We start from the raw sequence: 13,840 nt of genomic DNA on the forward strand, positions 1-13,840 counted from the left end.
ACCAAAGGCATTCGGAGTGAGAAGGAGAGCGGGCGAGCGAGGGACTTGGAGATCAAGCGTCCTAGAGAGAGAGAGACTGCACTCAGTGCACATGGATCGTCTCCTGCCTTTTAAAAGTCTTAGTGACAGGTTTACACTGCATTAACTGAAATCACGGAAACGCACAATTCACCGAGACCATCCATTGTTGGAGCAAGAGTTAATAAGTAAGTCTCCGTTTGATCCTTCCATGTATAAATCCCTGAAGCCCACAGGTGCAGTGCCTCTTAATGTTTCAGAACTTAACCACGACTAATAAGTGACTTGGAAAACAAAAGCTGCTATAGTTAGCGTAAGTTAACCACGACTGTTCTAAAAAAATAAATATAAATCCACCTCAGACTTTCCCCAGAGCCTTCCTGTGAGTTTGCGGCCACGTGAGCTTTTGTGTTTTAAAGTTAGGTTCTTTAAAACTTCCTGGCAGAAGTTTCCATTTCCTCCCCGGTGCAGGTCTTCTATGCGGTGTAGAAAAGTGCCCGTGACAGATGAAAGGTAAGAGGCCCCTTTGGGTAAACAAGTCAGAAAAGGGGCTCCAGGTTTGGCGGGATTCAAGGGAGAGGAGAGGAGGGGAGCAGCCCTGTGTGTGTTTGGAGAGCCAGCCACCATCGCTGTCCCCAGGCTCCATCGTTTGTCAGTGGTGCTGCCAGGTGAGCTCACCCCCTCCCTCCCTCACCCCTCCCACCCTCCCTCACCCCTCCCACCCTCCCTCCCTCCAATGCCCGGCCAGGAAGAAAGAAAAACAGTTTCCTCAGCTTCAATGGATTGACTCACACACTATTTTGATGGTAGTCAAAACAAAATTAGTGCTGGATTATTATTTTTGAAGTTAGCACTTGATTATTTGTTATGTGCGGGCAGGTTCACTTGTCAAATAGGATTTGGGTTGAGAGCAGATGATGGATGTGTGTGCAGCGTGATTTATCCTGGGTTTCAGGGCTCTTATGGAGGCCTGAATAAAAGGAGACGAATGGAAGGAGACATACATTTAAATGAAGGCTGAATATTCAGATGATATTCAAACCAATAAAGATCTATTTGTATGAACCTTATCATTCAGGTACATAGCTTCCATTACATATTGAGTCATGGGTTTTGACCAACAAAAAACGTGAATAGAGCCAACACTGAAGTAGTAATGTTAAAAATAGTATAGACCGGTTTAATGTACCAAATGTTTGCAACTAATGAGTTACATTAATATAAATAAGTTTAACTGTAATGCTCGAACTTGAAACTAAGCGTCATCAAAGACCATCGCAAAAGCATTTGTCAAAGTTTAACCGATACAATGACGCCACCTGGTGGTAAATACGTATCATGCATCTTCGCCTACTTTCATCGTACACTAAGGCGGCCCGACAAGATAACAACATCCATGGACAATAAAGCATCGTGTGTTATCTGTGTAGACCACCAGTGTACACACCACTGGTCAAGTAAATAAATCCTACATTTACAATTTTGGTACGAGACAGATATAAAGTAAAGCGACCTACTTCATTATTGCCATCTGGGAATAGGATCCATATTACTACATTGTAGAAACCATCCACAGTTTGTCTAAATCAGGACAAGAGGATGATCATAAATTACATTGAAATAATAATAAATAAAAAATACTTAATATAATCTGAACAAACAAAGAATACGAATACAAAAGTCCAGTATTAAAAGTCAACAAGAGAAACAAGAAGACAGAAAGTGAGAACACTATTCTCTATTCTACGAGAGGCGATCGATGTCTTCTCCAGCGTCTCCGTCAGAGTTCCTCGACGGTCCCGGGAGCGGCGGCGTCCTCCCGGGACCGTCGAGTTGGCGGAGGAGGAGGAGCTGGCAGATTAGAGGAGCCTATGACTCGTGGACGGCGGACTGTGGACTCCTGACCGGGGCGGGGTGCAGGCGGGGTGCAGCCGGTGACGTCGGCCCGGCCCGGTGTAGAGTCTCTGTGGGCGTCTGGATCACAGCTGGAGGAACTTCCTCATCCTGACCCCCCCCAGTGGGGCCCCCCCCCCCGGCCCGTCCACCTCGTCCGCCTCCCGTCTCTTCCCCGGGGGGTGCATGCGGGCGTAGTACACCGCCAGACACAGCAGCCCCGCCCCCGTCCCCACGGCGATGGCCCCCACCACCGCCCAGAAGTACCACAGCTCCGTCGCCGTCGGAGCAGGGGGAGGGGCCGCCGTCGTCCCCGGCAACGACAACGGAGGCTTCCACAGCAGGGCGAAGAGCAGCGGCGCGGCGGCGTTCACGGCGGCGTGGAGCAGGTAGTAGAGGGTCATGGGGGTCCGGGTGGCCTGGCCCTTGACGTTGAAGAAGGTGAAGGTGAGGACGGCCCCCACGGCGGCGCGGTACACCCACTCGGTGGTCCGCCGGGTGCAGAAGGAGGTCTGCAGCCAGTACGCCCACAGGGTGCCCAGCAGCCAGAGGGCGGCCAGCCCCCCCAGGGCGTAGGGGCTGAGGCAGAGCAGCAGGGAGAAGGCCAGCAGGCGGGAGGCCAGGGTGAGGAGCTTGTAGAGCAGGTAGACGGCGGTGGGGAGGCCCGCAGGCATCTCCTGGGCGGCGGGCAGCGAGCGGCGCAGGCAGCGGCGGTAGTCCACCAGGGCCCAGGCCGCGTTGAGGCAGGAGAAGGCCATGCACACGTCTGGAGGGCGGGGGGGTGACACGCGGCAGTCAGTGTGCGTCTCGTGACATCCACTCTAGATTGGGTCACCTGGCGCGATCTGGAAGGAGACTCAGGGGGTTCATAGGGATGAGTCCCCAAGGAGTGGCTCAAGGATCAGGGAAGGGGATCGAACCCAGTACCTTTCAGCTGGGGGGCGAACCCCCTAGCCGGTTCAACAATGTGCCCCCCATTTAGTGACATTTATAGATTTGTATTTTGTATAAAATATTTGTTTGTGTATGGGATTCTTTATTTTTTCCCTTCATTCTTTCTTGCTGTCTTTTCTTCCTTTACCGTCCGTCTTTTTCATATACTCTGATACACAGGACAACACACACACACACACACACACACACACCAACACACACACACACACACACACCAACACACACACACACACACAGACACACAACTGCACTTACACTGCACGTGCGAACACTCGCCGTGGCGGAGGATGAGGAAGATCTGCAGGAGCAGCTGGGGCACGCTCTCCAGGAAGGCCTCAAACAGCTTGAGCATGCTCAGGTCGGTGGCCAGACAGAAGAGCCGGTGGTGCGCCCCCCTCTCCTCCTCCGGGGAGGGGGCAGAGGACACAACCCACAGCTCCCTGTGCCCAGCTTTCAGCAGCTGGACGTACCTTCAACACACACACAGGTACACACACAACACACAGATGACAGATGAAATCAGGACCGTGATGCCTTGTGTCATACCCTCGGAATGTGTCTCCAAAGCGGTCGATCCAGTTCCCCAGGCTGCAGGAGGGATTCTGCACCCTGCCTAATGCCAACGCCAGCTCAGCAAGGTGAAAGCCACCAGCTGCATATTATTTGCCATCATGGTCGCCAAACAAGACAATTGTGGCAGGGATCTCCCGTAACACCAAGGCCTTTTGTTGTTTGTAACCTAGGTTACCTGGTGAGGATTCCCATGCCGAGCACGTGGAGTGACACAAGGCGCATGCAGGCCAGCGTGGACAGGATTGGTTTCCCCTCCGGGTTCTTCATGTCGTCTTTGTACCAAGCGTAGCTGAACACCTGTGTCACTGCGAGCCCCACTAACACAAATGCCCCCGTCAGCCCCGCCCAGAGGAAATGTCCTTCCCGGACGTATTTGAGCACCAGTCCGACGTCCGACCCGATGTCTGCGATGTAAAAGAGCAGCGAGGCGATGGTCCAGAACCATCGCAGCTTGGAGTACCTGTTCTCAGCGGGGAGCATCTGGATTTCACCCTGCTTATGAACGCTCAAGCTGGGGTGGGAGTGTTGCTCGGGGGGGTGAGATACGGCCACTGGCTCTTTGGATCAGAATCCGTCCTCATAGTTAGGGCTCATATTATTTAGATATATTTTATAAAAGTTGGTTGTTTGTGTGTTTTTGAGGTTCAGGTCATTCAGGTTGTGATCACATGCCATTCTGGTCCACCTGTTAAAAAACAAAATGAGCAATCTTATCTGATGTGGTGACTGACATACCAATAAGTCAATATGGAGACTTTAAGTGATAGCGTCAAGCGGATGCGTTTTATTAGCCTGTTTGTTTCTCTGTCGTTCAACGTCTGCTCTGCTGTGTAATAGAAACACTAATCAATGACATGATTAGCCTCCGTACCGCTCTTATGTAACCAGAGAATGCAGAGTCATCACACCCTCGACACACAAAACCACACATAATACTACAGTAACTATTAATACAGTTTTTGCTGTATTGTTGTGCAATATGTTGGGAGATTTGGTAATTGCAGTAGCAGGCGACATTTCTTTCATTCATTCATTCAATTTAATTTGTGAAAATCGTAAAAATGCAATGTCACAGATCTAAGCACAAAGTAAATCATTAAGTTTAACTGAGGCAGAAGCAATTGTCACAAGCACCCATAAGAATAGTTATCTCAACTTTTGGCCCCAGAATGAAAAATAAGAATAATATCATAACACTTGTAATCATGTAAATAAAACACAAAATGAAATGTGAGCTTTGAGAGGGAAAAGACAGACCGTCATACTTACCACAGCCTTCTCAGAGAAATGGTATAAATTCCTTTGAATTCATGAAATTCAAGTGAACAGCTCCGCCCCGGATCATTATCCAACACGTCGAGCAAACAGAAACTAGGTGACATGACAGGTCTAATGTAGTGTACAGTGTGTGTGTGTGTGTGTGTGTGTGTGTGTGTGTGTGTGTGTGTGTGTGTGTGTGTGTGTGTGTGTGTGTGTGTGTGTGTGTGTGTGTGTGTGTGTGTGTGTGTGTGTGTGCGTGTGTGCGTGCGTGTGCGTGCGTGTGTGCGTGGGTGTGTTTGTCGGCAGTCATACATGCAGTCGCTTATTCAGGTCACCTTTCGCTGTTTTTTTTCTTCTTCACGCTTAATTTGCTCACATGACTGAAAGGGGTGGCCAGAAAGGTACATAATTAACCCTAGACCTATCACCTATGCCGTCTTGCTGTATAGCTGTCATACATCCAAATTGGAATCCTTACAATTAGGTAGGCATGTCACAGTGTTATTTTGAATGGAAAGAATGAATACAATATAATCACATCCAAGAATGTTAATAAGTGGCTCCATACCTGTTTTATTGTTTTTAGATCATATTTAAAAAAATATGTATATAGACTACTACTGCTTGACATCGCTTTCACCCCTGGAATGGTTTCGCTTTAGATTCATTACTCCACACATACAGGGGGCGATAGACAACTCGATAGGGCTTTTCGCCCCGTGCTTAAAACGTCTCGTTCAACAAAAAGTGTTGCCAGATTGGGTCAGATGTCCCGCCAAATCTGGCAACACTAGCTGCAGCGCGCTGAAGCATGTGTTGCCAGATTGGGCGGGATATCTAGCCAAATCTGGCAACACTGTCGACAAAGCGCAGCGCGTACTCAGCTGGACACGCCCACAAGAAGAAGAGTGACACGCCATTCAATTGCTGTCTGGACTGTGGTTGTAGAACCCGAGCTGAGCTTTGGACATTGTTGGACAAAAGACACGAATACGTCCACGTTTTCGCGTTCGGTGTCGCCGGGGAAAGTTGGCCTGAAATCTTGGAGAAAATGGGGATCAAGAAAAAAAACACCAAGAATCCGCCGGTGCTGAGCCATGAGTTTGTTATACAGAACCATGCAGATATTGTTTCCTGTGTTGCTATGGTGTTCCTTCTCGGACTGATGTTTGAGGTAGGTCCTTTTTGTATTTAAATTACAATTGTCGTATGAAAAAGCTTGCCTTGGGAGAGCCAAAGTGTGCAGAGAATCACGCAGTGGATGACGAACGATCGCCACCTGAACGTAGACATTGGCATGGCTGCTATTGCAATTGTTTTCACCAACTTCACTTATATCGTTAGAATTATGCCTGGGTTCGTTGCACTATACATCCACCACTGCGATGATCCCGGTTGTGTCTTACTTCTAGTACTTAATACAGTGTATATTTCGACAACTCCTTCTGACATCTGGTCTCCCCCTTCTCATCTGGCTGCGTCCCCGTTTTAAAGAAAATCCATATTTGGAATATCTGTAGAATGGGCCTACAATATTTCATGGGGAAAAGTTACTTGAATGAAGCTGAAAACCGACATATTGTGGAATTGGCTGAAATGCTTTAGCGTCTGCATCAATGTTGAGCAACACGTTAAGTTTTATGCGTAGATGGGTTACGTGGCAATCGCACAACGATTGAGATGGCTGTCATCGTACAGAGCTTCCTCGGTCGAGGCTCCGCCGAAAGTTTACGGCAAAGTTGTACAACGTTAAAGATATAACCTAACGCCTGACGGACGCTGACGTTAATTCTCGCTATGAGACGCCAGCAGTCGATTAATTTGTTTTATTAGCCGCTCAAAATATGTCTATTTCATCCACACTGAGAACCAGCGCCACTCTTCCTCGAGTTTTACACGCATCATGGGAGTTGAAGTTTTCTGGCGGATTGTGCTTGCTTTGAATGCAATGGAAATAAAGAGTTCTTCTTTTCTTCACAGGTCACTTCAAAGGCCGCAGTGTTATTCATAACGGTGCAGTACAATGTAACCATCTCGTCAAATGGTAAGATAAAATAAAATATTGTCATGAAAAAAATGAAACATATACGTGTGCATATAGGCTACTTATAGAGTATTTATTTTTAGAATAATTATTTTGCTGTGTGTAACACATTGTTATTCATTTTTTTATTCGAGACAAATGCTTGTGACCTCAGAGATACTCATCTCAGCGCTGTTTTCCTTTTTCTTTTTTTGGTGTCTAAAAATATCCTGTCTGATTTATAAAGTCCTTTGGTGGAATTGTTCGTCAGGTGAATTTAGGCTAGGGTTTGAAATTAAGCTCTCCCCACCGCCTCCAGGTGAAGTGCTGATACAGGACATTTACTTTTGTCACTGATTGACAGCCCACATATTTTAAGTCTTAAGTGTTCAATAAATTAATCTTTTATGCACACAACCTTACGGCAGTTTTTGTGCTAACAGAAATGCACTCAGACGATTGGCCTAATTATTTGTTGCTGGCTCTGCCTTTATCTGCCTGTTGTTATGGGAAGCAGTGGTCTAATTGATGAGCAGTGCCTTCCACTCTGCTCCGGAGACCGTAGTGAATTATTTCAGATGCTTTCAATTATGAATCCCGAAATGTAAGGTGCAAATGGGGCCAATCATTTTGCTAAAACCTCTTTTGTGATTGCTTGTTATGTCGGCACCTCGGTGTGCGAAGCATTCGATATTCATAAGACGCGTACATTAGTGCCTCACGGGCAAACGGTTTGTCATTTATGATGAATCAAACTTTCAAAATGTACCCTGACCGTTTGAATTGCTACTTCTATCAATGATGCCCACATTATAGTTTCCAAATGAAATCAAGCCAATCAGCCCAACCACTGAAACATTATACACATATAAATGAAGTTAAACAATATACTACTGACTTTATGAAGTGTATTTAACCACACTGTACAAGCATTTGAGGACCTGCATTAGTGGTATTTGAATCCAAGCCAGGAGTTCCTCCAGTCATGTGTGTGTTTGTGTTGTCGGGGGTTTCAGAAGGCCCAGAGGAAACAGCCGTCAACCACTTCCATCACGGCATCAAAGACCTGGCAACAGTCTTCTTCTACATGCTGGTCGCCATCATCTTGCATGCCATCATCCAGGAGTATGTGCTGGATGTGAGTTTACACACACGCACACGCACAAATATATTCGCACACACATGAACAAGCAATACCCACACACCTGTTTCTAAACACCTTTTACTAATCGGGTCTGTTTCTGCCCTCTAGAAAATCAACCGGAAGATGCACTTCTCAAAGACCAAGCACAGCAAGTTCAACGAGTCGGGCCAACTCGGTGTCTTCTACCTGTTCTCCTTTGGCTGGGGCACTAGCATCCTGCTCAACGTGTGTACACCCTCCCTCCTTCCCGTCTCTGAGCTTGCACCATCAGGTCTGCATCACGTCCAACTCACCTCCTCCTCTTCTTCTTCAGGAACACTTTCTCTCCAACCCAGTCAACCTGTGGGAGGGTTATCCGCATCTACTGATGCCGTAAGTATTGTATACATACATACATACATACATACATACATACATACATACATACATACATACATACATACATACATACATACATACATACATACATACATACATACATACATACATACATACATACATACATACATACATACATACATACATACATACATACATACATACATACATACATACATACATACATACATACATACATACATACATACATACATACATACATACATACATACATACATACATACATACATACATACATACATACATACATACATACATACATACATACATACATACATACATACATACATACATACATACATACATACATACATACATACATGCATGCCACCATTGTGGGTTTTATCAAGTTGCTATCACTTGACTTCTACTGGTGTACTGTGGACCTATATCCATGGGATTAGATAAGGTACATGTGCAAACACAGCTGAATATAGTTTATTCTGTCACAGGTTTTCTCTAATTTTTGTAAGCACATTTGGAACCGATGAATATACCGTATTAGTTTGTATGAATACAGGATTATTTCCTTTTTCTAAATCTACAATCGTGAGCTGATGCACAGACGGCCATCTGCTGTAGGTTTGGTCATGCGAGGAACAGGCGACTAAACAGAAACCCTCGTTCCTTTCTCCGTTGTGCTGCCGTGTCCCTCGAGGGCCGACAGGGCGATGAGCACTGGTAGCGACTATAAGAAGTACAAAGCAGAAGTCGGGGTGGTGAGCTGGTGTTGTACTCTCAATATGGTGCCGACACTTGATTGCATGTTTAACCAGAACGGTGAACGCGTTTGTTAGACTTTATATTATATATTGAGCAAGACTCTGTTAAGCACAATACAAACATAAACATGTCTTTGTTGTTTAGATTCCAGATGAAATTCTTCTACATCTGTCAATTGGGCTACTGGCTCCACGCCCTGCCTGAGTTGTACTTCCAGAAAACAAAGAAGGTTAGTGTGTGTGTGTGTGTGTGTGTATTAGTGTGTGTCTTTGTGTGTGTGTTTGTGCTGCCGAACTGTATCAAGACCGCCGCGGCCTCTGTGACTTGTAAACAAACAGCACTTATGAACTTCCCTTGTGTAAGCGTGTAGGCGGTTCGTCTCATTTCTCCATATTCCATTAGGCAGTACGTATCATGTATTGCTCACCAACAGCAGTGGTCAGAGATAAGTGTGTCCCATTTAAGATGGATGAATGAATACACGTTAGCTAAATATGTATTTGCCCACTAGAGCCAAATGCTTATTGTCAGAGGAGGCTCTACTTGATGGTTGTTTTCACTAAGCTTCAGTCTCTGACTCTAAACTATGGACCCTCAGGCCTATCGACTGCAGCCCTCTTGGGGTTAGCATTGTTGGAGTTGTATATTTGGAGCAGAGTTTCCATGTGCAGTCCTCAATATTATGATGATGTTTCCTGCTCAGGAGGATATTCCCCGGCAGCTGGTCTACATCTCTCTGTACCTCGTCCACATCGCCGGAGCCTACGTCCTCAAGTAAGACCAGCGACAGTATGGGTCCACTGGAAAGACCTTTGTGTTTCATGAGTGATATAAGACCTATGCAATCGTACTCTATATTTAATATGGGGTGTTACTGCACATTACCAACTGCATACCTATAATCATCAGAATAATAGTCCTTGTTATACAATATTCAGAACAGGATCCGTTTTGTGGCTGAAATTGAAACTTCACAAACTAGTTGATAAGGAACCCAAATCTGGTTACCCGGGCAACTGTTACCGGGGAGCTCTGTTGTCGGGTGTTATTTTCCAAGCTCTGTTTTTCAGCATGAACCGCCTGGGCTTGGTTCTCCTGGTGCTGCACTACTTTGTGGAGCTGGTCTTCCACATCTCCCGCCTCGTGTACTTCAGCAACGAGAGCCGGCAGACCGGGTGAGTGGCTTCCTGCACCCCCAAACACCCCTCAAAGGGCAGGAGGAGGCTCTGGGTTGGGGGGTTCGACCCCCAGACCAAAGGTCCTGGGTTGGAGCCCCACTCAGGACTGTCTACCATCCTTGCCCAAGATGTCTCAGCCCTACCTGCTTAACCTTAATGAAATGCATCAATAATTATGAACGCGCTTTCGATAAAAGCATTAAATTACTAATCGTAACTAGAGATGTTGTGTGAACAGAAGCTCTCTCCGGCGCTGAGGGGAACTGCAGCATGTTGGTCTATGTTTGTCCATGACTAGTCCTCCCGATCCTGCTCCAGGTTCACTGTGTGGGCCGTCCTGTTGGTCCTGGGGCTCTGCTGACCCTGTCCCTCTATTCCTGCTCCAGGTTCACTGTGTGGGCCGTCCTGTTGGTCCTGGGGCTCTGCTGACCCTGTCCCTCTATTCCTGCTCCAGGTTCACTGTGTGGGCCGTTGTGTTGGTCCTGGGGCTCTGCTGACCCTGTCCCTCTATTCCTGCTCCAGGTTCACTGTGTGGGCCCTTGTGTTGGTCCTGGGGCTCTGCTGACCCTGTCCCTCTATTCCTGCTCCAGGTTCACTGTGTGGGCCGTTGTGTTGGTCCTGGGGCTCTGCTGACCCTGTCCCTCTATTCCTGCTCCAGGTTCACTGTGTGGGCCCTTGTGTTGGTCCTGGGGCTCTGCTGACCCTGTCCCTCTATTCCTGCTCCAGGTTCACTGTGTGGGCCGTTCTGTTCGTCCTGGGCCGGCTGCTGACCCTGTCCCTCTCTGTCCTCACCGTTGGCTTTGGACTCGCCACCTCTGAGCAACAAGGCTTCGACATGGCCGCTGGAAACTTCAACGTGCTCCTTGTTAGGTGTGTGCGTGCGTGCATGTGTCTTGGTGTGTATGAGCATGTATGTGTGGCTCTCTGTGTGTGTGTGTAGTTTTTGACTATTCTTGAATGAATGTTGTCATTTGATTATTTGGTTATTAATAACCTTTGGTTGTTAATTTGGTTACAATCGCTCTTCTAGATGCCACTAAATACACCGACTGCAGCTCTTGATGGCCTGCCACAGTCTCTTTGCGTTTGTCACTATTGAAGTGGATGTACAGATCTTGTTCTTGGTGTCGGGTGAACATGCACTACTCTCAAAGCTGATGACACTCCTTGTGTCTCCTGTGTGTCGGTAGAATCACTGTGCTGGCCGCCATCTGCCTCAGCCAGGCCTTCATGATGTGGAAGTTCATCAACTTCCAGCTGCGCCGGTGGAGGGAGCAGAGGCAGACCCAGACCCTGAAGAAGAAACAGGCCCCCGCCAAGAGCAAATCAAAGAAAGACAAGAGTAAGAGGGGGGGGTTCTACCTAAAGGCTTGGGTTTAGACCCCCACTGCAGGCATACTACAGGGAGATGAGTAACCCTTAATAGTACTTCTATAGTAGTAGATAGTGATACCTAACACTATACTACTATAATAGCAGCATAGCTTCAGCCAAATGCTGATGTATTGGCTGAATATTAAATGGTTAATTAGCCTGGTCTGCTATTGTCTTGAAGCTCACTGATGTTTCTATTATTTCCCTTTCTTCTAGCTAACGGGGTCAATGGAGTGACTTCTAACGGGGCCGACTCGCCAAGAGTAAAGAAAGAGAAGTCGTCGTAAAATACACACATGAACCTTTTCTATATCTGGCCTCACCCCCCCCCTTCAAAGAACCCTCGCTCTGTCACCACCCCTCCCTCACCCTCTCTCCATGCACCTCCCTGGCCACGCCCAGTGGACCACCCTCTCCCCTTCAGCGCATTATGCATCGTCCCCACCCCTTCTCCCCTGACTAACTGGACCAGTTGGGCTGCAGGGAGAACCATGATTTAATTTGATTCGATTATTCTTTCTTCTGTTTTGCTTGCCACCAGTTGTCCAGCACGCCTTTACGTAAGCAGCCATGCTCTGCTGTGCCATAACAAGTAAAAAATAAATAAATATAAATATTCAAAAGATATTTTATTTAAAAAAATAATAAAAGTGCCTAATTGATGCCAACCGACTGGTACCAGAAGTTATGTTTCTTCTCTTTAGGACTTCAGGACTTATGACCTCACTGTGTTTCTTCCAAAGTTAGACTGTATATTGCAGATTAGGATTTTCTTTTTCTTTTTAATCGCTTACTTTGCTTTGGTTATTTATCATTTTTTGTGTGGATTTTTGCTTAGGACCATTTCATTTCGACCCATGAGACATTTATTCGCATACTTTAAATGCGATTTGTTTCACCCCACCGTTTCCTCAATCATAACAAAAGGTTGCACAAAGGCATTTTATAACATCACAACTCCGGAACATAACCGGCTGAAAAGGTATTCAAAGTAACAAGGAAATATTATATTTTGTATGGACTGCCGCAGGGTCCCGGCCCACTCATGTTCTGAACGTTTTGCTATGCCTCTGGTTTTTGTTCCATAAACATTGTGAATAGATTAGCAAAACAGAATCATGTAAAGAATGGGAGAACAATCTTGTGGCGTTTGTGTCCTGGTGATACCGAGACCCCGTTGATACCGAGACCCCGTTGAAGTGAGTGGGTGCCGGCTCGACCCGCACCCACTGCGGTCCCCAAATGTTGTTGGATTCACCCAGGAATGACTTTCATTGACGCCATGTTGAATGTTCTAGTTTTGTTTGAATTGTGTAAACCAATAAATGCACCCCCTTGCTCTACTTTCCTTTGAGTCACAACAGAATGAAAATGAATCTCTTTTGTGATAGATATTTAAAACAGAAATAGTGGTCTATTCTAAGATTAAATGGACCATGGTTGTAGGGTCTAATCATGTAGTATTCAGAGAAAGGATTGCTGTTGTTTATTCTGTCGTATCATTGGAGACCTTGAAAATGTCCACCGAAAAGTAACTTATTTTAAGATATGAACTAGCAATGTCGGCATTCTACCAATACACCATATGCACCAACAGAAGCATGACTGTGCAGCCTTTTTTTTATATACCTGTTCTCTTTGCCTTACACTTCATTGCTATAAGACCGATTTGCACAGAGCTGAGTTCCAGAAAGCAGTGATCTATTTAGGAATCTTAGTATTGATAATCACACATTTAAAAAGATATATATAAAATTGCATTTTAGATTTCATTCTTTGCTCTTCTGGAGGCCTTTGCATAGGCCTACTGTTCAATCTAATTGTCCTTGTGGGGAAAGGTATATAAGGTAAATAAATGTATAAGAGGACCCAACAAATGTATCACACCATAACCAGTAATGTATCTAATTGGTTTGGTTATTGGCCGTGTTGATTTAGTGTCAGCCTGCGCGTGGTGCTGTGGGACCAGTTTTAATGTGAATGATAGGCCTACAGCTACACGTCAGCCTGAGTCTGACAGTTGACAAAATGTAAAGCAACCTTTTTGAGCATATGTTTTGAAATGGTCAAAAAGTAATCGAGGTGGAAAAACCAACGATTTCAGCTATGCTGTCATTATAGGCTTTACTACTATGTTTGAACATTTGATCGAAACTGCACTATTTGCCATATTCATAGAAAATCTACTGAGCAATAAAGTCAAACAGCATTTAATGTCGATTACCGGTTTCAGATCATAGTTTTCGACACGCATCCACATTAGGTGCAAAACCAGTTTATCTTCAAATCGGGTGTCACCGA

At 45.9% G+C, this 13,840-nt stretch overlaps 2 protein-coding genes across 2 annotated transcripts; one reads left to right on the plus strand and one right to left on the minus strand.

Annotated features, from left to right (window-relative positions):
* Positions 1 to 1,997: 1,997 nt before the first annotated feature.
* Positions 1,998 to 4,922, minus strand: xkr9 (XK, Kell blood group complex subunit-related family, member 9). The gene is made up of 4 exons (XM_056583976.1): positions 4,708 to 4,922; positions 3,614 to 4,123; positions 3,121 to 3,335; positions 1,998 to 2,677 (listed from the first exon to the last, which is right to left on the minus strand). Exons 2-4 carry the CDS (start codon positions 3,916 to 3,918, stop codon positions 1,998 to 2,000), a joined length of 1,200 nt encoding a protein of 399 aa, XP_056439951.1. The 5' UTR covers positions 3,919 to 4,123; positions 4,708 to 4,922.
* A 656-nt stretch (positions 4,923 to 5,578) lies between these two features.
* Positions 5,579 to 13,383, plus strand: tram1 (translocation associated membrane protein 1). Its single transcript, XM_056583794.1, has 11 exons — positions 5,579 to 5,872; positions 6,679 to 6,742; positions 7,738 to 7,859; positions 7,974 to 8,090; positions 8,179 to 8,237; positions 9,132 to 9,216; positions 9,691 to 9,761; positions 10,058 to 10,162; positions 10,892 to 11,035; positions 11,356 to 11,507; positions 11,756 to 13,383. The coding sequence occupies exons 1-11, from the start codon at positions 5,750 to 5,752 to the stop codon at positions 11,824 to 11,826; spliced, it is 1,113 nt and encodes a 370-aa protein (XP_056439769.1). The 5' UTR covers positions 5,579 to 5,749; the 3' UTR covers positions 11,827 to 13,383.
* The last annotated feature ends 457 nt before the right edge of the window (positions 13,384 to 13,840 follow it).

Source organism: Gadus chalcogrammus, chromosome 23 (genome assembly GCF_026213295.1).
Source record: "Gadus chalcogrammus isolate NIFS_2021 chromosome 23, NIFS_Gcha_1.0, whole genome shotgun sequence".
Taxonomy (NCBI): domain Eukaryota; kingdom Metazoa; phylum Chordata; class Actinopteri; order Gadiformes; family Gadidae; genus Gadus; species Gadus chalcogrammus.